At 39.2% G+C, this 26440-nt stretch overlaps 1 protein-coding gene across 3 annotated transcripts; it reads right to left on the bottom strand.

Annotated features, from left to right (window-relative positions):
• On the bottom strand, nucleotides 1–26440 carry PPM1K (protein phosphatase, Mg2+/Mn2+ dependent 1K). Of its 3 annotated transcripts, none has more exons than XM_036456352.2 (7): nucleotides 26258–26440; nucleotides 18623–19140; nucleotides 16830–16930; nucleotides 8165–8330; nucleotides 7892–8036; nucleotides 6789–6923; nucleotides 1–4057 (listed from the first exon to the last, which is right to left on the bottom strand). In XM_036456352.2, the coding sequence occupies exons 2-7, from the start codon at nucleotides 19060–19062 to the stop codon at nucleotides 3926–3928; spliced, it is 1119 nt and encodes a 372-aa protein (XP_036312245.1). In that variant the 5' UTR covers nucleotides 19063–19140; nucleotides 26258–26440; the 3' UTR covers nucleotides 1–3925. The 3 variants fall into 3 exon arrangements, with proteins under 3 accessions (XP_036312245.1, XP_036312402.1, XP_036312322.1); XM_036456509.2 differs by lacking the exon at nucleotides 26258–26440 and adding an exon at nucleotides 26131–26151; XM_036456429.2 differs by lacking the exon at nucleotides 26258–26440 and adding an exon at nucleotides 21650–21789.

The following is a 26440-nucleotide window of genomic DNA, read 5'->3' as shown; positions in this document are numbered from 1 at the left end:
TGTTTAATGCATGTATTTTATTAAAATGGTGTCTTGCACTGCGATATGTGGTTTCAGTCTGTTCAGTTACTTAATAGATACATTTAAAACAATGGTCAAAGCAACAATTACATCAGCTCACTATAGAAAAGGATATACACCCAAGTAGCACTTTGGTAAATCATAAAACAAATGTGTACAAGAGCAATTCGGGAGAAATCACATTAATTTTGGACATACCAAGCTGCTATATTATGTACTGGAAGCCAGTGGCAGATGAGTCATTCTTGGAGGTGGGATAACTCCATGACCTCACAGCCCAGAACACTCGATATGACCATCAATGAACCGTTTCAACCATCTAACAACCAATGGGAGTTGCCAGAGAGCCAGCTGTTCTTCCAGATGCCAAACGCATCAGGCAGATCATCACAATCCAGCCTTTTATTTCTGCTTAAATCATCCAGATAAGTGAATCTAACAATAAACTGTAACCCAACAAAAATGTACGTCACTTTTCAGACATGGGCATGTGAACAATTGAAGTGCTAAAGGAAAATACATGTTGAATTGTTTGGTGCTAAACTTTACCATCCCTTCCCCCACCCTGCCTTGAAGCATTTTCTTACTGTCATATGACCATGAGATGAAATATTTGTCCATTCTTTGAAAGGAAACTGAATGTCCTGGCTGATATTTAACACTTAGCATACTCATTCCCTGCCAAGATTCTAAAAAAAAAAAAAAAAAAAAAAAAAAAAAAAGATAAATCAAATTTCTCTTTGAAAAAATAATTTCTATTTGGATTATGTGCTAGTAATTCTTCAAAGTAAGTAATTTTTTTAAGGTTGGAACTCAAGTATAAGTTCATATCATAGAGTATAGAGATTCAAAACTGATCCCTCCAAAACTATTTTTTTTTCAGGAAAAAAAAATAGCATCTGACTTCGAAGTACTTAAACAGAAAGATCTGTAACAAACAAACAGCTGATGCAAAGAAATACAGCATTTAGTTTTGAATGTGTAAGGTACTTAATTTGTGAAAAATCACAATTTCAAGATAATTTTGCCAAATAAATGTTGGCAAATAAAGTTTGGCAACACATTTTAGAAAGATGATTTATATACTACATATAAAAGAAAGGCAAACTTAAATACAAATTATTTAAGCTTAATTACATTAATATAATTTACACCATACCTAAACCCACGTGGTAATAGCCACATGGCAAATTTAATTATAACAACAAAAACACTATAAAAATCCTTTTATTTACTTCCATTTGCATAATTCCCAATAGTAGACCATCCATGTATGCTTATCTTTTATGAATTATAATAATCTGCAAATTGTCCTTCAACACTGTGGCTTGAAAAACAAACACAAGTATATTTCATGCCTTAGTCCAAGTTAACCATCCTGGAGTTTTAAAAGCTTTTGAGGTGAAGCACAGCAGAGCCTGACCAACCCTACAAATTTCCCTTTGTCAAACCTGGAACCCACCTCAATGCACTGGTGACTCATGTCACTCCCACCTTCAGTTTTTAAAGGAAAAGGAAAATGGTAATGTGAAGAATTCAAAACAAAAATGAAACTTACATCTCTAACTATCATTTTGTGCTTTAGAGTTTTTATTTCCTTATTAGTTTGGAAATGCTCCATATTCTGAAATGTAGGTTGCATATTTATGTTCCACGGATCTGATTCAAAAAGAACAAGGAAGTTTTCCAGCTCCCTCATCTACCTTGGAGTCCTCACTTCTCAGACAACAAATAGGAGACTATACCCTTTTCTGTGATATTTTCCTTTCTTTCACCAAACTTCCTTTGGAAAAAAAAATGAGATACTTCTTTACTATTTATGTTTTTTTGTATACAAAATTTTAACATAAGCTAGAAAACTCAAGATTCATTTTCTTCCATTTCCAAAAGAGGTGAGAGAATGTGAACAATATATGCTAGGTCTTCTTCCTTCTACTAAGCCTTCAGATAAAACTTAAAGAAAGAATAAAGGTCAACCCCCAAAACTGAGAGTTGAAGATATATACTACACCAAATTTATCTTTTTGGTTTTTCTTTTGTTTCTACAGCAAAACTCCATGTCATTCTTAACACCCAGTATTTTCCTACATCCTATTTTATAGGCAAATTACCATGTAACAACATAGCTTCAACATACTGGTTCTTCTCTGGTTTTCCACATAATCACCTACCATGAAATATCTCCTAGAGCCATTTTTAAAGTCACCTCACATGCTAATAACCATTGATTCTCCACTATTAAAACTGCCTTCAGTTTGTCAAGAGTCCCTAGATATAAACATCAATAATTTAAAGCTGTTGAAAGAGCTACACAGGATTGTTCCCTTTAAATTTTATGTCACTGCAAAATATACATATGTATATACACTCACACATATAACAAATTTACATTGTCTACAGAAATAAACTGCAGATATAATTCCAAACACACATTTAGAGAGTCACATTTTAACAGCAAACTTACATGTAAATATAAGGAAGTATAGTTTTATACTCCTACTTGAGGTCCAATGCACAAATTCATGCACAGGTAGGCCAGCAATCAAGGCCTATCAGGGGGCTGGCCATCCAGGGGGAGGGAACCTGGGAAGGTGGCCAACTGGCCCCCAAATCAGAGCCTATCAGGGGGCTGGCTGGCGGGGGGGGGGGGGGGGGGGGGGAAGGGGGGGGAAAGGACCACAGGAGATTGGCCAGCCAGATGGGGTAATGGACCATAGAAGCTTGGCTGTGAGAGCGCATTGACCACCAGGGGGCATCTCCTGTGTTGAGTGTCTGCCCCCTGGTGGTCAGTGGGCATCACAGCAACTAGTCGACTGGTCATTCCGGTCGTTCCAGTCATTCAGTTGTAACAGACGCTTAGGTTTTTATATATATAGGTATTACATAGCAAGCTGAAATATAGAATGCTTTAATGTTTTAGATTTATCCTTTCTTATGAATCTTAGAAATAAGCAAAAAGCTATGTACATACATACACGTGCGCGCATGCACGCACACACACACGTATATAGCAGTATCAGTCAATATGGTATTATTACTGACAAATTATCCAAATTGCTTAGTCTATACAAAAAGTGACATAAACATACTATATACAAAAAGAGTTAGAGACAACAAATGAAAACTTTATACAAGATACTTGATACCATTGGTATTTAACTTCAAATAGCTTTGACCAGAGGACTCAGCCTGTTCATTCTGTTCTGATATGAAAGAATAGTCATATCTCTATAATATTCTTAGCTACAAAATAGGAATGAATTGGGGGAGAAGGGTAACCTTGAGACAGTTGAAAAATATAAGTGCACTGTTTAGAAATATTAATGTGTATATAATTTAGCATGTCACATTATTTGAATTAATTTCTTTCGCATTGTTACATGGACCAGTTAAGTGGTCCAGAATACAAAATATAGTAACAGAGAACTCAGTTTTCACACTAATTCGTTGGTAAAGTTATTAAAAATTAATACATTTGCTGACAATACATTGAGGAATTGTGAAAAATATTGACTACTATTAAAGAATTTGAAGACAAGAACCTGTTCAAATGATTAAACAAAAGTGATCAAAAGAAACTCATAGCTGCCTAAGAGTTTTTAAAATTAGAAATGTAACACTCAACAAGTATATCAAACCACTTTTCATGAGCTCACTCAGCTTAGAGACCCACAGTAACTGAATTACACATATTTATACCAAGTGTGTACAGTTGAACATAAATATGACGGCTGTTCCTGACATGGTTGACGGTTAGGTAAATGGTTACTAAGTTTACACAAGCTTGTGTACTGATCTAGGAGTCACAGGTTTACTCTGGTACAGTTGACGGTTTTATCTAATCAGCTTCTTTATTTACTTAGTGAAAAACTGTTGCACAGAAACTTGAGGTCCCAGCCAGCACTCAGGCCCATCGCCCACTGGAGGCAAAGCCTCGGCTGAAGGAGAAGTTGATTTCGGAGTTCTTGTATTTCCCCCAAGCACCAAACGGCACCACAATGATAGTACTGTTGTCTTCGGCACCAAACAGCATTGCCTGCGGGGTTTGGCAGGAAGGAAGAGAAAAACACTGGAAATCAGAGTCTGTACAAAAAAGTATCCTCCTTCCTCTGGCAAGTCACACAGTTACTAACCCGATTATGTCAGTGTCTGTGATTCTTTCACGGGGTGTCAATGCCCAGTTTATTAGATTGCACATAGAATAACAAATGACCCAAAACAACCATATTGACTATATTCCACTGCAGCGATTTTGGCAACAGAAACACCAATGGACTAAGGTATAAGATATGCAGCTACTGAAGAAGAAAATATCTGTCAAGTATTTAGCACAGGAACTAATACAAGGTATAGATTCACAAGGTGTTAGTCCTTACCTAGCAATTCTTTTTCCAGGAATTTAGCCTAAAGAAATAATAACCTAAGGAAGTGGACATGTATAAAGTTATAACTACAAGAAAGTTTATGCTCCCTACAAAATGAAAAAGTGGCATAAACTAAATTTCATAGAGTAGGAGAACTATAAATCAATTTCAGGAACTAATTCAAATGGCAAATGAGATAGTCAGTATGGTTAAGAGATACTTGGGATTGAAGCAAATGTATTTCAAAAGACCTCACAGCCTCAGGCTGAAACTGTGAAGGAAAGGGTTGATCAAAATATCTGATGAAAAAGCTTCAGAAAGTAAAAAAGTTTTACAAACAAATTGAAAGACAGGAAAAAATGCACTATCAAAGTACTACAATAATTAATATATAGCAAGTTCTTACAATAATCATAAAAAAGGCAAGCATATATAATAATAAAAGTATAATTTGCTAATTAGACCGGACTGCGAGGGAAGCCCGGGTCCCAGGTGCCGGAGGGAAGCAGGTGCTGGCAGCCAGGGGAAGGAAGGCCTACTCTTGCACAAATTCTGTGCATCCGGCCTCTAGTATAAGATAATGGAAAAAGCAAGCTGTACACAGATGAGAAATACAAGCCATAAAACATACTAGAAAAGTGTAAATTGAAATATCTCTGAAGGGCAATTGGTAAAGATTAAAAGCTTTAGAATATTGTGCATTCTTTACCTAGCAATTTTTCTTATTAAGACTAACCTAAGAATACAATACCTGAAGAAAATAGATATGCACAAATAGATATAAGAAGTTTATTATAGTGTCCCTCATACAATGGAGGAAAGTGAATATAAACTAAATTTGCTGATTAGGGGAATTGTTAAAGGGCTTGTGGTACACAAATATAGTGGAATGCTGTGCAGTCATTGTAAATAGCATTGTCCTCATAAATTAGAACACATTATATCAAGAGAGGAAGTTCAAAATTAGGAAAGAAGTGATCATCAATGAAACTGGGCCCATTTTCTTAATCGAATGAGCACACATAATAACCAAGTGAATAATTTCTGCTTACCCATTTATTTTTGAGCAAATAATGCTTTTTTTTTAGTAATGTCTTTACTGTCTTAATTACAAATACTAATACTTAAAATGTGGGCCATGCTGCTCTCTATGTCCCATCACTTCATTCATGAACTTGCTTTCACTTTAAACTCTAAACAAAAGTTTGGACCAAATTTGACTCCAGAATTGAAAATGTAAAAAATCAGGAAATGCCAAAATAGCTGTTGAATTAAACTGTGCCTCTAATGATCGGTAATGGCTCTAACTTAAAAAGTTACCCAAAAAGAATATTACACAACACGTGAAAATTTTTTGTTTTCTCTACTGGTATTATCCAGCTTCTAAATTTTAGCTCTGACCAACACAGTGGCATACAACACATCCACACATTTTTTTGTACTTTTTTTTCACATCCATCCTCAGAAGCCAGAAGTTGACCTGCTATAGTGTTTCTGTATTGGGTAATTATTTGGAGAGTCTAATTTAATGGTCAAGGGATTAGACTTGGGAAACTGGCAGTCCAAATTGCTTAGTCTATACAAATTGCTTCGTCTATAGTTTGAAGCCCAACCGACAACAAATATTCTGCGGCTTAATGGTTTTGTGGTCTTGACTAAATCAATTTAACCTGCGTGCCTCAGTTTCCTTCATTCATGAGAAAGAGATAATGCTAGTTCCAACCTTAGAAAATCATGGTGATAATTAATGAGTCAAACACCATATCAACAGAAGAGTATCTGATACATAGTAAGCAATATTAGTATTTAATATTATAATTTACTATGTGCTGTTACTATTATTTCAAGATGTGTACAAAGCCAAAAAATAAACATAGCACATTTTCTTGGCAAATTAATTTTACTTAACTATTTGGGAGACTTGTAAAAAATGTTATTTGTTGTGTTTGTGTTTCTTTAAATATATTTTTATTGATCTCAGAGAGGAAGAGAGAGGAAGAAAGAGAAACATCAATGATGAGAAGGGAATCATTGATCAGCTGCCTCCTGCATACTCCCTACTGAGGATTGAGCCCACAACCCAAGCACATGCCCTTGACTGGAATCCAACCCAGGGCCCTTCTCTTTCTTCCTCTAGTCAATTTTACACTTGATCTGTAATATTTCCAGTTTAAAACATTTTTACGCCCAAAGGGCTAGGGCGTAAAAATGTTTTAAACTGGAAATATTACCGAGTCGAGTGTAAAATTCATTGTACACTGGAGCTGAAACATAAGATTCAAAGAAATCAATCTGTGGTGGCCCCTCCAGGCTGTACCAAAACCTGTACCTGGGGTTGTCCTTCTCTCCCTCCCCACCCACCTTCCCCAGGGGACTTTTGTAGCAGAAGCTCAGCTGTATCACCTGTTCAGTCACTGCATGGGCCGCTTCAGTGGGATCATGGCACTGATTGACAAAGTCACAAATTTCTTGACTGTTCACTATAAAATTAATTCCATCCGTAGTAAGGACCAAGAAGCTGTCATGGGCATGATGTAGCTGCAATAAAACCAAATTCATAGGATTATAAACTACACTTGGCCTTGGAGTGATCATGATTAGATTTGTTTGCTGAGTGGTCATCCGTGTTTACAGCTTGTAGGCAAACAGAGTGAAAATGGAAGGCTTGTATTTAGGGCAAAAGTAGCAACATTTAGCTTCAACCACCAAGGACAAACCTAACATTTCCTTAGTAACACCACAAAGGAAGCAGCCAGCTGGCAGGGTGCCAGGAGCCGCAAGCTGTAATGGTGGAAAGCACCTTCTCTGGAGCCAGGCTTCCAGTTTGAGTTTGAAACCTGCCTCTATTTTTCTGCTGAGCAAGCAGAGGTAAGCTGGGCTCCATATGCTCTCGATCCCTTTTCTCTATAAAATGGGGCGGCAGTAGCTATTTTGAACAGAGCCTGACACGTAGCAAACACGATGTAAGTATTTCAGAGAAAATCAGTATAAATGGGCTACCTATAATGCATGAAACGGTTCTGTTAATGAACAAACGTTTGCTACCATTACTGGCAGCCTCTGCTACACTGTGCCAGGTACTAGCACGTGAAGGGATTGCAGAGAGCGAAGTGTTGGGACATGTCGGGTAATGTGGACATTAATTAGTATCACAGGATGTCACAGAAATTGAGATGAAGCGATTCTTTAGCGTGGTGGGAAGGAAACAGGTTAGCTCCCAGGTGGCGGTGAAGCTAAGTGAGCAATCGGGTGCCCGTGGGGAAGAGCAGGGAAGCCACATTCTGCGGTAATCCCACATCGGGGTGGAACCAAAACCAAACACACCATCACACAGTGGGCTTGGAAGGTGGTGTCTTGTGTTCTCTGAAAAGTTTCTCTATCCTTCCATTAACGACTCCCTTTTAAAAGTTACTGGCTTCACTTAAGGTTTCCAAGAAAGCCTGTAGCCGGAGACACCTGCTTTCATTCCTTGCGTGTGTAGCAAGTGTTTGCACGTCCTTTCCTACCTTAATCCTCTTTGTTTCGGGTTCTGCTATCACACCGCTGCTTTTAAGATCCAAGTCTCCGAGACTCCTCGTCATCGCAAGTCTGCCATTCACATGAGGCTGGCCCAAACTATTCCACGCTACAAAACCGCCACATTTCTTGATCCTGATCAAGAAAAGGTTAAAACCAGAAAACAAGGCACAGTTAAATTTAAGCATGAAGTCAGTTTAAATGCCAGGTTTGGTATCTATGGAGTAGACATAAAAAGCATCCTCATCAGTTGGAGGTGGTACCTTTCTTTTTCATCTTTTCTTTCCGGAGTATGGTCAATGGTCAGCTTGATGGATTTTCCTTTTCTACACAAAATAGCCCGGCTGTCCCCAACACTGGCTACAACCAGTTCAATACCGTCTCTCAACAGGGCTACTGTTGCAGTAGTCCCAGAGGTCATAACGGTTGCTGAAAACATTATGAAGAAGAATGCAAGTTATTGACAGTCAAATGATCCGATACGAAATTTTCATTACAAAATAAAACACAGGCATGTTAGACTAATTCTGAAATATACCGCTGTAATTTAACTAGGGCTATGGCAAGTGAAAAGCAAATGAACTATGTAAGTAAGAGCATGCAGAGAAAGGAGTATTGGATTCAGTGACAAGGCTCCATGCAAACAGAAAAAGTGGCTGTCCTGATTGGGAAATAATGCATCACTGTCCCCAGATGGCCTCTATTTAGAACAAGTAGAGCTGAGATAGTTTATTATAATAACATTATGACACTTTTGTGTATACATCAGGCATCAGAATTAAAAGCATTACAATTTAATTAGATTGGCTAAAAAGTTAGGATGGCTTAGGTCTACTGAGCCCATTCAGGCAAGCCGACTTTTCTATAATCTATGGACTCAGATGTTTTCTCTTTCATTTCTTACTCCTATCCTGTGGAAATAATATTATCGATAGTAAACAGGCTAAGCAAATATGCCATGGGCATATCGTTTGCTCTCCAAGAGCTATATTTTATATTCTTACCTTCTACAACTATTTCAATTTTACAATTGTTTACCCCAAAAAAATCTAAAATAGTTGAAGACCTGGCCTTTTCTGTTTATCCTTGTGGTACCAGCCATGAAACAAAGTTATGGCCATCATTTTATTAGGAGAAAATTGAGGGGAAGGATGAAATTCATTCTGGTTTCCCATAAGCTGGGTGCAGTTAACACTCCAGAAAGATCGAACACAATCCATCTTTGTCCAAATGCAGGACAGCACTGCCAAGGGCTCCTCCTGTGGTTATTCCCTGAGCCCAGAGCATTCCAAGAATGTTAATTTTCTGTGACCAATAACGAAATCAAATGTTACATGGCTTGAGGTCACCACTATTTCCTCCATCCCATCCTAACTGCATTTTTTTTTTCATCTTCCTTTGACTTTTTCTAACTGTGTCTGCTCTGTTTATTACCACTTGGGGAGGGGGGGGGGGGGAGAATTAAGGTGCATTGAGCCTTGCCAAAGAGAGAATAGGGTAACATTATGAGCTAAAAACTAAAACAAACTGGAAGAAATGAAATAAAATAAAAACATTTAAAGCAGGTATTGTCTTTTGTAATGTGGTTAATTCTTTAGAGCAGTGTTTTTCAACCTTTTTTGGGCAAAGGCACACTTGTTTCATGAAAAAAATCACGAGGCACACCACCATTAGAAAATGTTAAAAAATTTAACTCTGTGCCTATATTGACTATATATAAAGTAATTCTCTTGAATAGGAATCAAATAAACACAAAGAAAGTATTTTATAATTACTTTATTATGAAATATTAAGTAAACAAAATAGTGAAAAATTATAAAATTCTTGTCTTGTCTGCACCTACGGCACACCAGGCAACATCTGTGCCGCGGAACAGCGGTTGAAAAACGCTGCTTTAGAGCACCTATATAAAATATTCAGGTGATAATCCAAAGATGATTTTTACTTCAACGGTAGATTTAGGAAAAATGAAGTGATATTGATTTCACTAACTGAAGCTCAATCTTGACTTTTTTTTAAGAGATAATTTTAGCCGAAACCAGTTTGGCTCAGTGGTAGAGCGTTGGTCTGCGGACTGAAAGGTCCCAAGTTCAATTCCAGTCAAGGGCATGTACATTGGTTGCGGGCACATTCCCGGTAGGGAATATGCAAGAGGCAGCTGGTCGATGTTTCTCTCATTGACATATCTAACTCTCTATCTCTCTCCCTTCCTCCTCTCTGTGAAATATCAATAAAAATATATTTTTTTAAAAAAAGAGATAATTTTAAAAACTTCATCAATAATTCACTTTTGGAAAGATATATATTCCAATCAGTTTATTAATGCCTGCTTTAATCAATAAAGTAAAATGGAGAAAGATGAATAAAGCCTACTTTAACCTTTTATATCCATGCTGAATTAACTGAGAAATAGCATTTATAGTTCTACTATCTTGCCATGTGTCTGTTGATTTTGGAACTGTTGTGTCAAAGCCACAATATCTTGGCAATGCTAAATTGTATTCGTCACTGTATGACATAAAATCAGTGATATTTTTATTACAAATGTTAATTAGAGTTTTCCAAACACTATAAAATAGAATCATGAGAGTTTAATGGCTGTACTATTTTCAAATTATTGGAAGAGCCTGGCAAGGGAACAGCAGAGGTGTTTTATTGACTCAGATGCTACCTGTCCAGGGAGATTAGTTACCTCTCCTTTGTTTAAACTGTCAGCGGCAGCTTTTTGAAAAGTACCTTTTAATTGGCTGCATCAAAAGAATTAAAGTTTCATAAAGGACAATTTCAAGTTTAGCTGTTCAGGATTATAATCCATGGCTCTGCTACCTAGGAATTTCAAAGAGCTTATGTTTTCACCAACCCAGCTTCACAGTTCCAAAATCCAAGGGTTTAAGGGAAAGTTTTCAAAACTAACTGCTGGTTTGGGTTTGCTAAGCATCTAAGAATATAAATATTAAATCAACATTTACTTTATTTAACATTTAATATAGAAATAAAAATTCTCACTTTTTGCCCTAACAACAAAACTATAAAACTAAGGCATCTTTCAATTAAGTTCTTAACACTCACTGGACATTTCCTACTGCAAGTCATCTCAACTAATGGGGCAAAGAGGCTGTGGGAACCTTCCAGTAGTCCAGGCTAGGAACCGCTGGACTCCTTCGCCTGGGACAAAATTAAGCTGGTCTCTCTTTCCACTGAAGCCCAGCGTATAGTGTCCACGGGCTCCAGGTCTAGAGCTGCTGCCCAGGCACAGTTCTCTGCCACAAATAACACGCACAGAGGCAAATAGGAAATTCACCCAGGAATTGTGCTCAGACATTACAAACCTGCAACACAGGGGAGGGCAGAGAAAGAGCTGCAAAATAAGGGGAAGGGTTTTTATGTTGGTGAACGCTTCACTTGCAGATTACATAATATTCCAGGAGATGCCAAATCCAAGATTCCAAAACTCAGTTTGCACGTGTTGATGGTATTTTGTAGTCAAGTCTATTTTCTCATCACAGAGTTACCCTGTTTCGTTTTGTGGCTTCCCAAGGTAGGAAAAGCCATCTACAAAGGCTCGTGTACCAAAACACACAAGTGGTGATGCAGACACACATCTGCATACGCTCTCACACAACACACACCAGCCTGGAAGAGGAAAGCAGTAGCTTTATTGGCTTGGGAAAAAATGCACTGCATGTTCGTTTGGTAGCAATATCAGAACCGTCTCAAAATCAGAAAGGAAAATTCAAAGTCTAGCACTGAATACAGTATTTGTTGTATCTGACAAACAGTACATAGTTGGAGAAGATGTGAACCACAATATACCACCAAGTTACTGAGATTGAAATGTATACATAGCAAGGAGGGATCAAAGCACCTCCTATACCAGATACAAAGAGATTCGTATCTCTTTGTTAATGGAGCTCAATGCAGGGGTTTAGTATCTAAAAGCCCTTTTTTTCTTCAGTAGGATGATTGTTTAAATTAGGGGTGTCGAACTCAATCAGAGAAGGGGCCAAAATCTAAAATCCAGCCTAAATCACGGGCCGAATGGTTTACTGAACAGTCATAAACTGTCATTGTGATGGAAACACAGCGGAGTGCAGTGATGACAGCGCGGTGCGGGCCACATTGCAAGGCCTGGCGGGACGGATTTGGCCCGAGGGCCTTGTGTTTGACACATGTGGTTTAAATAAAGGCTAGTGGAGCTCTTGAGCTTTATATAATTCATAAAGTGGTGTCTCTGCAGCTCTCTCTTTCTCCCAGTGTTGCAGGTCAACATATCAAAACAAAAATGATCAAGATTTTGAATGGCAACAGAAAGAGTAAAAGCTGTACTGTTCAAGGCATGACTCCCATCCCTCCCCCCCCCCCCCCCCCCGGTAATTATGCAACTGGTAATTAAGCACTATGTATAGACCAATACAGTTTCAATATTTATTTAAAATGGGTGTTCCGGACATGTGTGACTCATGAACACCAAAATCAAACAGCACAGTAAGAGTATCTCTTCAGTGCCATCCCTCTATTTTTTCTCTTTTGGCTACCCTAGCATAAGAAGGGTACTCTAAAGCATTGCCTTTCTAACAGCGGCCGTGTTGTAGGCAAATTCTTCCATAAAGAGGTCACAGTATGAAGAGCATGGAAGTTTCCGGTGAGACTCACAATGCTGTCACCATCTCCAACTCTGAACGTCAGAGCAAGTCTTCCCGTTTTTATCCATTTGTCTCTTGAGAAGTTTTGCTTTCAAACCTTAAGCAATCTAGAAACACTCTGAGGAGTTCATAGGATATACAGAATTACAATCTAAGTTTTCTACCATCTGGTTTAAGTGTCAGTTTCATAAGCAATAGACTAATGGAATCATTTGAATGTACCTGCTGGTTAATTAGTAAAATATACATGACTAGTGTAAATGGAACATAAAATTTTCAAAGATGATGATGAAATTAATTATGTGCAAATAAGGGTAAATTAAAAATTTGTCAATAAATCAATAAAAATAGCAAACAATTTATTAGGGGCTAGAGTCTTGCCATTTCATCATAAGTGGCATTCTGATTTTATTTTCAAACTACCCCCATTTAAACTAAAATAGTAAATATTTTAAGTGCTAATGGGGTCATTTGAAGTACTAGTACTTAATGCAGATGTGACAGTTTGAGAATAGTCTTTTTTTTTCTTTTTTTTTTAAATCAATTGGTTGCCTCCCATATGGGCAACTTAGGTATGTGCCTGACTGGGAATTGAACCTGAGACCTTTTGGTCCACAGTACAATGTTCCAACCAACTGAGCCAGGGCTGGATTAAAGTCTTAATGAGAATGTTTTATTTTTACTCTATTTTCACTTTCTCTTAAGAAAGCTAATGTAGTATGATTGAGGGGCACTCCTCTCATTTATACCTGAAATTCCAATATTAGTAATTCATTCCTATGAGTAAACCAATCTTTTTTCAGGTTTTCCCTACTTAAAATTCAAATCCAATCAGGAGTGAAAACTCATTGAAACATATGCATTATACTAATATTTTGTTAAATTAGCTATAGAATAATCAAGGAATAAATTATAAGGACTTTGGTGAGGGCGAGTAGGCAGTGGGGATCAGTTAGATCCAATCAAGTACCTTCCAGATTCTATGCAGGGTCCTGAACAATGGAAAGTCAACCCGGAATCAGCATGGTCCCTAACTGCAAGCTACTGACAGGAAGCATTAAAGGAGAAAATGGGGCTGATGCTCAAAGAAAAGGTGAAAGAAACTGGAGAGGGCAAACTGCAATTACTTCACAATTTTACGTAACTAATACTGGTCCTACCCATATTAATGTCGAAAAGAATAATGTCGCCCGGCCAGCGTGGTTGAGCATCGACCTATGAACCAGGAGGTCACAGTTCCATGCCTGGTCAGGACACATGCCTGGGTTTCGGACTCGATCCCCAATAGAGGGTATGCAGGATGCAGCCAATCAATGATTCTCTCTCATTGTTGGTGTTTCTATCTATTTCTCCCCCTCTCTTCCTTTCTGAAATCAAAAATGTGTATATTTTTAAAAATAATATTGCCCACTCTTATAATTCTTATAATACTGACACTGCTTTAGTTCTTACTTAAAACTAAATAATAATAATAATAATAATAATAATAATTAATTTAAATAATAGCTTTGAAATTTGAAATGGCCTAAGGGTTTTCTTAATCCAAAAAATTGAAAAGTTAAACAACATAAAGTGTTCTATATTTAGTAGCTTTAATACATTTGATAAAATAGGCCCCAAATGTCTACTGGCAATTTTTGCCATTTTTTAAAGCCTTGGCATCTTATTAGGAATTTTAAAGTTGTTCTTAAAGTACTTACTAAAAAATACAGACTATTCCATCTATAAAAATACAAAATAAGATTTTAAAAAAACAATACCATAATAGACCTTATTTCTTTTAATAATAGACTAAGCATTACTCTGACTTGCTCCATTACACTTGCAAACAAATAGACATTAAATAAAAAAATAAATTTTAGAATATTATTAAATTTTTAAAAATTGATTTTAGAGAGATGAAGAGAGAGGAACATGGATTTGTCGTTCCGTTTATCTATGCTTTCATCTGTTGATTTTTGTAAATGTCTTGCCCAGGAATCAAACTTGCAACCTTGGCATATTAGGAGATGCTTTAACCAACTGAACTAACCAGCTAAGGCTGAAAGTTCTTATCATTAACTCAAAGCATATGACAGAGGAGCTAAATTAAATACATACATTTTAATTTCATTATTAGAAATGGATTGCATTTTTTACAATTAATTTCTTTGAACAACCTCTAATAATATGAGAAAGGCATCATTAGTAAGTTTCTTTTAAGGTCAGCAAGTTAAGTAAATTCTCTCCCTAAATTCTGAATTTCCTTTAGTTATAATTTATTATTTAGTAAATGACTGGGGCCTGACAGGCATAGCTCAATGGTTGAGCATTGATTTATTAACCAGGAAGTCTGGGTTCAATTCAGGGCACATGCCCCAGTTGCAGGTTTGATCCCCAACTGGGGGTGTGCAGGAGGCAACCTATCAATGATTCTCATCATTAATACTTCTATCTCTCTCTTCTTCCCTCCTCTCTGAAATCAATAAAAATATATTTAAAAAGTAAATGACTGGGGTCTTTTACTTAACACTGAATCTATTATTGTTTTCTTTGTTGATTAGGTCATTTACAAAAGGGCTGGGCTGGCTGCACCCATGAAGGATTTATGTTTTGGATTGCTGTCCACATTCCCATGTTGAACTTGAACATTCTCTTCTGAAAACTTTGCCCAGTAAGTTCTGCCTGTTTATAGAACAACTAGGGCACACCACCTGCACCATAGCTGGTAAACATCGTGGTATTAGATATAGCCAATCTAGTTATATACTAACTAGGAAATAAACATACAACATTTATACCAATTTTCAGAGTTATAGAAATTAAGTGATCAGAAAGTGTTTTAATGTCCTCTGTTCATTCATATATTTTACCCATTAAGAATAGTTTTATGCCTAAAATTTACCTTCTCTTGACCCCTATTTTTCATAAGATGAGGAACCAACTAGAAGGAAGAAAAGCCCAAAGGAATAAAGGGGAAAATTAGCCTGAATGAATCCCTGAACAAAGAGGAACTCTAATGCTTTTCTGAGGCTTATGACAATGAAAAGTTTCTCAAAAATGAGGGGGGAAGCCCTGGCCAGGAAGGTCAGTTGGTTAGAGCATCATCCATCCAGATACACCAAACTGAGAGTTTGATCCCCAAAGAAGCAACCAATGAATGCATAAATAAGTGAAACAACAAATCAATGTTTCTCTCTCTCTCTCCCGCTCATACCGGTATCAATTTTTTTTTTTTTAAAGCAGGAAATCCTCTTAATGAGTCATCCTAGAGACATTTGCTCTAGTCCTCATCAATAAATATGCCCAGGAGAGAGGCCACAGTGGGTGCCAGGAAAACCCCAGCAACTGCCCTTTGTCTCTCCCTGAGTTTCAGTTTCAGTTTCTTATCTTGGAAATGGGGGGAATTGCCATTTCCAGGCATTCCAACAGAAAATTATGAAAATGACATTTCTGTGGTGCACTTTAAACAAAAGGATGAACCAAACATAAATTAATATTATTGCATGATCCATTTTCATTCTACATGCATACATTTATATGGTTGTTGCAGAAGTTTTTGAAATTAACTTTATAAGCAAAAACTATGGGAGCCGGCTAACTAGAAAACATTAACTATGTTTTCTGAAATGGTTTTGATAAATTTAATCAAAATCCGAAACATTTACGTACTTTCAGTACTTAAGAACAAGCAACTCACAAAATTTTAAATTCACCTTGTGTTTAACACAAAAACAAAATGTCACTAGCTACAACAGGAAAGCTGCAAGATCAAGTTTTTTTTAAGGAGGAGGAGAATAATATCTTCATTCCAATTATACAAAGTAGTATGTGCTAGTCATTGTCTTTTCCTGTCTAGAACCAATTAGCTATTTTCTCCTTGCTTGACTAATAACTGTCCTGATTAGAAGAGATTACTGTGTAGTGTATTTCAATTATTTGTTCATCAAATTCATCTAAACAAAAATAGTCCCTCTCATAGCATGGATATCTTGTCCATAAAATATGAAAACAGATAAAAGTTTTTAAAAATAATTTAAAGTTAAAATTCAATATCAGAACCATTTGGAAGCTTCCATTTCCAAAAAAATTATCAAATATACATATTTCATTTAAAACTGAGGTACTATCATTAGTTTAAATTCCAAACAGCATTTAAAATGATTCTTTATATAAAATCATTTTCTACATAAAAATTTTTACGAGGAAAGTTCCATTAAAATTCCCCACCCCTGAAGAGCTTAAATTGTTTCCATTTTATCCAGATATTCCCCAGAACGGTAAGGAATGTGATTGTTTTACTTACCATCAGCAGACAGATGGGCATGCCTCCCAAAGGCTTTATCTATTTCTAGAAAAGCCAAGGTCAACACGGTTTCCAAGTTCTTCTCCTTAGGAAGCAAATCCCTTCGTGGAGAGGGGAAAAAAGAGGCCCAAAACATCAATTTACAACAATCGTCCTCGTCTCCTCTCCTTCAGGTCATTCTAGCTAGCAGTCACTGCCTACAGTGGACCTCCATGGCTTGCCTCTGAGGCGATCAAAGTGTCTCTAGGAGAGAGGCATAGTGATAAAGCCTCTAAGGACACTTAAACAAAAGTCCAAGCTCCCATATTAACAGATTAACCATTACTGCAGTTACTTACTAGTATGTGCAGTACATAATACTTGATAATGATAATAAACAACTGTTAATGGATTTACTATTCTATGCTTCTTATTTTAGAGTATACTCTTTTTATGTATCAAAAATAAGTTTTCTGTAAAATAGTAACCATGTTACACCAGCAGCAGCCTCATACATCTCATACTAAGCCTCATACCTCTCATACTACCCTGAAAGGTCAAGTTCTTTCTTATTAAACTAAGTCACAGAGTTCTTCTGCAGAATAAGGCAAAATATGCTTAAATCAACTAATGAACAGTAAACACAGGAAGACAAGAAACAGTCATAGCCACAACTCTGTCACATGTTTCCCCCCCTCTTTTAATGCTAGCAATAGTGTGGTCCTCAAAAATACATTATACTAATTGCATTAAATAAACTATGTAAAGGGCTCCAAAACACCCACATTAAATGCATTTCCCCATACTAATGCCAATTATCTAAAGCCATTTTCAACAAGTGTTCAAAGCTATTCATGCCCCTTGAGAGTATAATTACTACTTATTGAAGCACTAAGTGCCATGTAGTAGTAAAATGCTTTTGATCGGTTCTTATATGTTAGTTCACTTGAAATAATCACAACTCATGTACCATGAGTTCTGGCTGTTAAAAGAAGCAATAGGCCCAAAATGGAGTCACTTGTGGCTAAGCCCATATCACCAAAACAAGGCTTAACACCTAAGTCAATTGCAGTTCCAACCTTTCCCAGAAATAATAATCTTAACTGGTCAGTCTGGAATTTTCTGGTTAGCACAAACGAGGTAACCTTCATACAGGCTCTTTCCATTAGTCAGAGGAAGAAGTAGTCTGCTCTTTCCTTATCCCTTTTCCCCTCTACCTACAAAGCCTTCCATTTGGTTTCATTTCCTGGGAGCACCTTTTTATTTGCTAGATGGGATGCTAGATTCAGGAATCGCTCAATAAAGCCAATTAGATATTTTAAATGTGCTCTGTTGATTTTTTGTTATTTAACGTGGTCAATGCTATCACCAGGGAAGTTGTCGAAACATACATTTCTGAAATGGTAATAGTCATCAGTAATAAAGGGTATGTTTAAGCTAGTTCTTATTGATGAAACAATTATAAAACCACTCAAATAACTACATTAAGACTGAACATCTTGCCGAAACCGGTTTGGCTCAATGGATAGAGTATCGGCCTGCGGACTGAAGGGTCCCAGGTTTGATTTGGTCAAGGGCATGTGCCTTGGTTGCGGGCACTTCCCCAGTAGGGGGTGTGCAAGAGGCAGCTGATCGATGATTCTCTCTCGTCGATGTTTCTAACTCTCTGTAAAAAATCAATATATATATATATATATATATATATATATATTTTTTTTTTTTTTTTTTTAAAGACTGAACATCTTAGCCAAAAGGTTAAAGTTTAAACATAAAGGCAAACTGCAAACTCAAGAGTGAAAAGTCACTGTACGTACATGATGCATTTCTCCATGTGGGTGTGACAGAAATCAGCAGCTGCAGGCCCACCGTGTCCATCATAAACAGCAAAATACAGGACCTCATCGGTCAGCTGGGCAAAGTCAAATCTATCTTCATTCTCTTTCCGTTTGCCAATCTGTGAGGCACAGCCCACCTTTTCCAAGCTGATTTTGGGTATTGGCTTGCCATACTTAATGCTGGGTGGTAGCAGAATTGGCTCATCAATGCGGTTATCCCAGATGCCAAAATTATCCCAGGTAGCTGGACGCCCACTACCATCTGAGTCAAACCGAGAACACCTGGGCTCTGACGTGGAGCTGTGGCAGGTGGGTGTCACCCGCCGGTCATCCTGCAGCAGGCGGGAGCTTAGCAGCACTCTCCTTCTCACCTGGCTCCCACCACTTCTCACCAAAGTCATTAAAGCAGCTGTTGACATAACTCAAATCCAAAGGACTCAGTAGTCAGGGGAAGGTCAATGAACAATAATGGAATGTCTTCAAGAAAAATGATGCAACTAAATGAAAAGAAAGTGAGAGAGACTCCATCAGCAATTTTGAATGTAACTGATATATTATGAGATTACCAAAAATGAAGGCATTAAAGAATGTGGCGCCTAACAGCCAACTTCTAAAAGTAGCAGACCAAAAATGACCCACTATTTTCCCCATTCAGAGCTTAACTTCCATAAAAATTTAACAATGTGCACTTATCATATAGAATCAAGCTTTGACCTACAATCACCTTGGGAACTAGTTAAAATGCACTGGCTCAGTCTGGGTGTGTGAGGGCCCACGATTCTGCATTTCTAACCAGCTCCCTGGGGATGCCTGCCTGGTCCAGCAGGCCGACACTTTAAGTAGCAGGATTATAGGATACAGAGATAAATAAATGTTCTCCCCATCATTAACTCCATCGTTCTGAAGAAAAGGGACAAATATTACTAACAAAGTTTCTTACAAGCTTTGAGATAGAAATAAGAGAAGAAAAATAACTGGTTAATCGAATGTTTATGATAGTTCTGTACCCAAAGAGTGTCCCAGTCTCAGCAAAGACACACTTAGGATCTAAGCTTTGTTATGTTTCAAGATTTCTCCATTTACTAAACTTGACATATGTACATTGGTTCATGCAAACACTCCCGGAGGCACAGGAAAAGCCAGTTCTTATGTTTCCCTTTGTGGTAGATACCCCCAGGGAAGGTGTGTCATCTCGGGATTGAGGCGCATACATTTGTGACCAGCAACCCTGATTTATGAGCAACTGATCTGTGCATTTACATTAAGGGTTGCTGCCGAAGCCGGTTTGGCTCAGTGGTAGAGCGTTGGTCTGTGGACTGAAAGGTCCTGGGTTCAATTCCAGTCAAGGGCATGTACATTGGTTGCGGGCACATCCCCGGTGGGGGGTGTGCAGGAGGCAGCTGGTCAATGTTTCTCTCTCATCGACGTTTCTAACTCTCTATCTCTCTTCCTCTCTGCAAAAAATCAATAAAATATATTAAAAAAAAAAAAAAAAGAGTTGCGGCTCTCCCCTCACACAGCCCCAGGAGCCCACCCACACTCATGCCTGCAACGACAGCAGGAGACAACATTTCTTTGAGATGTTTATTCTGCACCCCCACTTCTGGACTCTGTCCCAAAGCTAATCCTAAAACTTCCTCCGGGTATGGTCAGGGGGAATTTATACACCACAGGTTGAGAACCAATAGCAGGGCTGCCCAAGACCATCGGAAAACACAGATATTTACATTACGATTCATTCCAGTAGCAAAATTACAGTTATGAAGTAGCAATGAAAATAATTTTATGGTTGGGGGCCACCACAACATGAGAAAATGTATTAAAGGGTCGCGGCATTAGAAAGATTGAGAACCACTGCGCAGGAAGAGCTGTTTCTGGCAGTTTTCCATACAAAACAAGTTCTAAGCAGAAATCCATCTCCATAGTACTTTGTTCTGTTATTTTATTAATTGAAAAGATAGCATGAAGTTAAGATTTAATCGTGGCAATGGAGGGTATACAGATGTTATATTATTCTCAATTGTATGTTTGAATAATTTCACAATAAAAAATGAATTTGAAAAAGTAGATTTCCCCAAAAGGCACAAACATACACAATAAAAACAAGCCCAGTTGAGTGAATTTATAAGAAAAGGTGTTTAGAGATTTTTGGAAATCAATGTAGCTATGTTTAAGAGGAGGCAGACACTCAACACAGGAGCTGCCCCTGGTGTCACTGCTCACCCACAAGCCAGGCTGATGGCTGGCAAGCACAGCAGTGGTGGCAGGAGCCTCTCCCACCTCCCAGCAGTCCTAAGGATGTCCAACTGAAGGCCCACTCCACACAGGGAGTGGGCCTAAGCCATCTGTAGGACATCCACCAAGGGCTCCCTAAAGGGTACATACAGGTCAGACTGAGGGACCCCTCTCCCCCTTCAGTGTACAAATGTCAGTGCACCAGGCCTCTAGTGTTATAATAAAAAACTTAGAAGGCCATCCCTTCTTGGCCTTTTAGCTGATATCCTATCTAATAAAAGAGCAATATGCAAATTGACTGTCACTCCAACGTACAAGATGGCTATCCCCATGAGGAAACAAGATGGCTGCCACAAGATGGCCAGCAGGGAAGGGCAGTTGGGAGGAACCAGGCCTGCAGGGGAGAGCAGTTGGGTGCAATCAGGCCAGCAGGGGAGGGCAGTTGGGGGCAATCAAGCCTGCAAGGGAGGGCAGTTGGGGGTGACCAGGCCTGCAGGGGAGGGCAGTTAGGCACAATCAGGCTGGCAGAGGAGCAGTTAGGTATCAATCAGGCTGGCAGGGGAGGGATTAGGGGGTGATCAGGCTGGCAGGCAGAAATGGTTAGGGGCAATCAGGAAGGCAGGCAGGTGAATAGTTGGGAGCCAGCAGTCCTGGATTGTGAGAGGGGTCCCAGATTGGAGAGGGTGCAGGCTGGGCTGAGGGACACATACACCCCCGTGCATAAATTTCATGCACTAGGCCTCTAGTCATGTATAAAAGACTGAAATTCACTTCTTTTATGACAATGTTTTGAGGTGGTGGAGACAGCATCTCTGATTATCAAGTATCTAAGAGAAGTAACACATTCCATTGCAAAAAAAAGAGGCATTTATTCCTTCACTTCTCATTGAAGGTTATATTTTATTCAGTTACAATAACTGTCAAATAAATGTGATGATTTGTGGAGAAATGTCAAACTAGCAAGTAAGAGAACTAAGTACTACTTATTGGTAGAGATAATTCACAAAGCACCTTTATTACATCTAGAAAAAAGTAAAAACTTTAAGTGCATTGATGAGCAAGCTCATTCATTTTGAAGAGTGCACCAAATATTAGCAAAGTACTCTTTTGGTTTCAGTCTGAAAGCATGTATGCTATATTCAGCCTTAGGCCATTTTGCAGTCTCATGCACCTACTTCAAACAATTCTAAAATTACAAACAATATTCAATAAAGTCATTCTGCAGTTTTTATGGGATACTCTTGTCCCCCCTTTCTCTATCTTCCAAATATAATAAATAAATAAATAAATAAATAAATAAATAAATAAAGTAAAACAGGGAACAAATATCCATTGAAAGCATTATTATTTTTTTAATATACTTTATTGATTTTTTACAGAGAGGAAGGGAGAGAGATAGAGAGATAGAAACGTCGATGAGAGAGAAACATTGACCAGTTGCCTCTTGCACACCCCCCACCGGGGATATGCCCACAACCAATGTACATGCCCTTGACCGGAATCGAACCTGGGACCTTTCAGTCCGCAGACCGACGCTCTACCACTGAGCCAAACCAGTTTCGGCTGAAAGCATTATTAAAGAATGAAATAAAATGCAAGTTGGGGCCTGGCTGGGGCTCGGTGGTTAGAGTGTTTACTCATGCACAAAAGGGTCTTGGGTTGGGTTACCTGTCAAGAGAAAAACATACCTGGATTACAGGTTTGATCTCCACCCCAGAGGCACCTGTGGGAGGCAACCAATCTCTTTCCCTCTCTCTCTACTCTCTCTAAAAATCAATGGGAAAAAAATATGCTCGGGTGAGGATTAGCAAAAACAAAAACAAAAAACGGAAAACAAATTTGGTTGTTTCTTTATGCCCGCATGTATTAAAATCAATCATCATACTGGCCTCCTTCCTCATTTATTATCTTCACAAGCATCTCAGAAAGTAAGCAGAACAGTCAGAGAGAAGCATTTGGCATAGATGAAATGTCAGGCAAATATATAGCTAGTTTACATAACTAGGTCAGCATCAATTATGCAAACAGGAAACTCTAAGAAGTGGTTCCATCCTCTTTCCCATAAGCAATAACTAAGTCATACTAATCTCCCACATATTCTCAAGAAAACAATTCAAAGAGGACCTGTGTTCCCAAGCTAAGTAACAACTTTGTACTAACTCTGAACATCAAGAAGTTTCCTCCATTGCTTCAAACTAGGAATCAGCCAACAGCTCGCCAGCTGCCCAAGAAAATGTCTATGTACCAATTATCAGGCAAGAGAGTAGAACTTATGATGTAAAAAACACAAAAGAACATTAAAAAAAAAAAAAAAAAAAAGCAGTGCTTCTTTCTTTAAAAAAACAATTAGTGTTCTTTATAATGAAAAGAATGGAGAGCAAACTGACAAACACTTAAGAAATATTTTTATTGTCAGTTCAGCAATTATAAATCAGTATGTATATATTATTCTGCTAACTAAAAAAGTTATTCAGGAGTCATTTATGCCAATCTTTCAATTGAAAATCAAGGCTAGCTTATTTCTATAAACCATTTTAACATGTATATCCAATCTTTGAAAGTAAAAGTCATCCAAAAAGCTCAACGGGCAGAAGTAATTCTGCTTGAAAGCCATTTGAAGACACAAAAATGTCGCAGCATTACACGGACTAAGAGCACAAGAAAGCATAATTATACACATCATATTCTACTAGCAAAAGTTAAATGTAAAAACTATGCTAAGCAAGGAAATAAAGGTAAATAACTTGATCAGACCCAGCTACATAACAGATGTTATTTATATAAGCAACATAAACTGCATTGGTCGTCATATACCAAAAGGGAGGGAAAAATCCATCTTCCACTTAGATCAAACTGTTTTCCAAATTTCTTTTTATTTCCCAATCAAAACCAAAATGTATAGCTCACATTTACTTTACTCACATGAATTTTTTTTAAATTCACACACATGCACACAGAGATAACTCTATATATTCTACATATTGTCAATAAATAAACTGAAAGTACTTTCCTTTTTTATCATTTTCAAATTGATTTGCATGACCAGGCCTATTTCATCTTCCTTTTCCTCAGTGCTTTAACTAGCTAATCTGATCATCTGTCACAGAACTCAGACTGTGAAAAACATTGTCCTCTAGGTTAGCACTTCTGACTGGGGCTGGGAGGAGGTAGATGGAGGGGATTCTCAGCAAAGGCATAAAAAGTAAGAGGCATAGAGATTCTACAATACATAAAATCGCTAGTGAAAGCCCACATCCTGAGAGCAGGAAATCTCATGTGAAAAGCATCAGGCATGACGAAAAACACATTTAGGTTGTAGTAAACTTCTGAAGTACATACTGTACTTGATTTAAAAACAAAAGGGGGTGTGAAGAAAAGCCACACGTACTGCTGCAAGATAGCTGTGCCAATTCTACGTTAGAAACCCTCAATGGCTTAAACACCTCAGAGCTGTCCAAGTTTATTTCTGGAGAGGGAAGGCACTTTCTCTGGCAGGAGAGTGCACTTGGCTTTGTGTTAAACAGCTCTTGACTGCTGGAAGCAGGTCAAAAGGGCAGTTTATGTTGTCCTTTTAGGTCCATGCCAAAATTAGTCAGGAGGTCTAAGAATTAGTACTACTCAAACCTGCATAGATCTATCCTTCCAGCAAAAATACTTCTAAGTATTCATAGGTGCCCATTATAAAGTGATGGTCCTCAGACATATTTATATCAGTGACTTCCATAATGGAAACACAAGGTAATTTAAATATTTTTAAGCCAAATATTTTTGTCAACTTTTGAAAAACAGACAATGCATCCCAATAAATTCAAATGGTATGGACCCCTCCAGAATGTATTTCAGAAAACATGGAGTCTACTTTCTCTTCATCAGTACCCGGGCTAGGAGAAAGGAAAAGAAAACTGGCTAGTTTACACGAGGGAAAAAAACAACAACAGAAACTCCTATGATTCCCCTTAGGTGTGATGGGAGCCTGTGTTTAGATGTGTGATTAAAGAACAGGGGAGCAGTGAAAAGTACTCATTATTCTAATTCCACTGATACCGCTTAAAACATTTTAGATAATGTGGCTACAACTCACAGACTGTTTCAGACCTGCACCTTTATACTCCATTGGAGAGGTTTTCCTTCACATCCTATCCTGCATCCCTAGCTCCTCTTCCCTCTCCTTTCCTCTTCTCTAAGAGCCCGGCCAAGGGAAGTGCCTGTGTTAGTGGTCAACAATGAGTGATTTAACGTTGCCAAAAAAAAAAAAAAAAAAATCATACGTAAGATCTCACTACCCAATGCTTTCATATCCCTAAATACTTCATCCCAGAGGTGCATCTGTCCTTTCACTAGAATACAACGAAGCCATTGCTGTTGTTTTTTTCAGGACAATGATGGCCTGTCATTTCAGTAGCCGCTTCTTCTGAAACCACAGGTTCACCTCATTCTTCCCACCGCACGGACGGAGGGAGGGTAAAAAGCACTCCCAGGCCGGGTGGCATCTCTGCAGCCTAGAGCTTTCCCCAGCCAGGCCTGGGGAGCGGCAGAAACCCCCAGTTCCCTGGCTATTGCCACCGTCGCCTCGGTCTTCATCGCCGCCTAGGAAATCTGTAACCTGCAGAGAGCGGCAGCTCACACAGACATCGCCGAGCACCAGGCCTTGAGATCACCACGCTCTCCTGGCAAAGCAAAGCCCACGTCTTCACATCGTCACCCACAAAAGCTCCGTCCGCATCCTTCTCCATCCCGGGGCCCCGAGAAGCCCGCCCTCGCGCGGTTCTGGACCCGGAGCGCGGCCCGCTGGCCGTGACAGTGACAGGTGACAGTCCGCTGTGGCTCCGGGCAGAAAGCGAGGCAGGTGCTGGGTGTCCCCCGGCACCTCCCGCCGCCCCCACACCCGCCCCACCACCCTCCCCACCTGCACAGCCCGGCGTCGCCCACGCCTCACGCTCCGCGGCCGCAGCTGCACCAGCAGCGCGGCTCCGATCCCCGCAGCACCCTCGGGGCCTCGGTATAGCGACAGGCGTGCGGGCTGCTAGCCTCCCTCCTCCCAGCCCCTCCGCGTCCCCCTTCTCTCCCCCGGCTCGGCCCACCGCCCTGGCGGTCAAAGTCAAGGCAAGAGCCCGGGGTCTCGACCGGGAACGGCCGCTGCCCGCGGTGCAGCCGGGTGGGCCCTGCCGACCTCGAAAGGGGAAAAACGCAGCCACTAGCCGCGGGGCTCGGGCCGAGGGGAGCGGGGAAGCGGAGCCGGTGTGTCTCCTCACCTCCCTGGGGAACGCCGTCCCGTTAGCTCCGGTCCGGCCCGCGGTCCCGGAGCGGTGGGAGGGGACCCAGCCCGAAACACACATAAAAGGCTCACAAATAAGTCAAGTGCACGCTCCAAGCTCTTACCTCGTGATGGTGAAGTGCCTTGGGGGGGGGGGGGGAGGGAAATGTGCACTTAGCTAACGAGGTCGGGGGAGGAGGGGCTTTCCCGGTGGGTAAATAAAACTGCCTTCTCCGACGCCTCTGAGCTTTGGAACGAGCAGGACAAGCCACTGGCTCTTCGGCTGAAAATTCTGGAGAATGTGTTGC

Source organism: Pipistrellus kuhlii, unplaced genomic scaffold (genome assembly GCF_014108245.1).
Source record: "Pipistrellus kuhlii isolate mPipKuh1 unplaced genomic scaffold, mPipKuh1.p scaffold_m20_p_1, whole genome shotgun sequence".
Lineage (NCBI taxonomy): Eukaryota > Metazoa > Chordata > Mammalia > Chiroptera > Vespertilionidae > Pipistrellus > Pipistrellus kuhlii.
The sequence above is the reverse complement of the archived record's forward strand: the minus strand, read 5'-3'. Positions and strand labels throughout refer to the sequence as shown.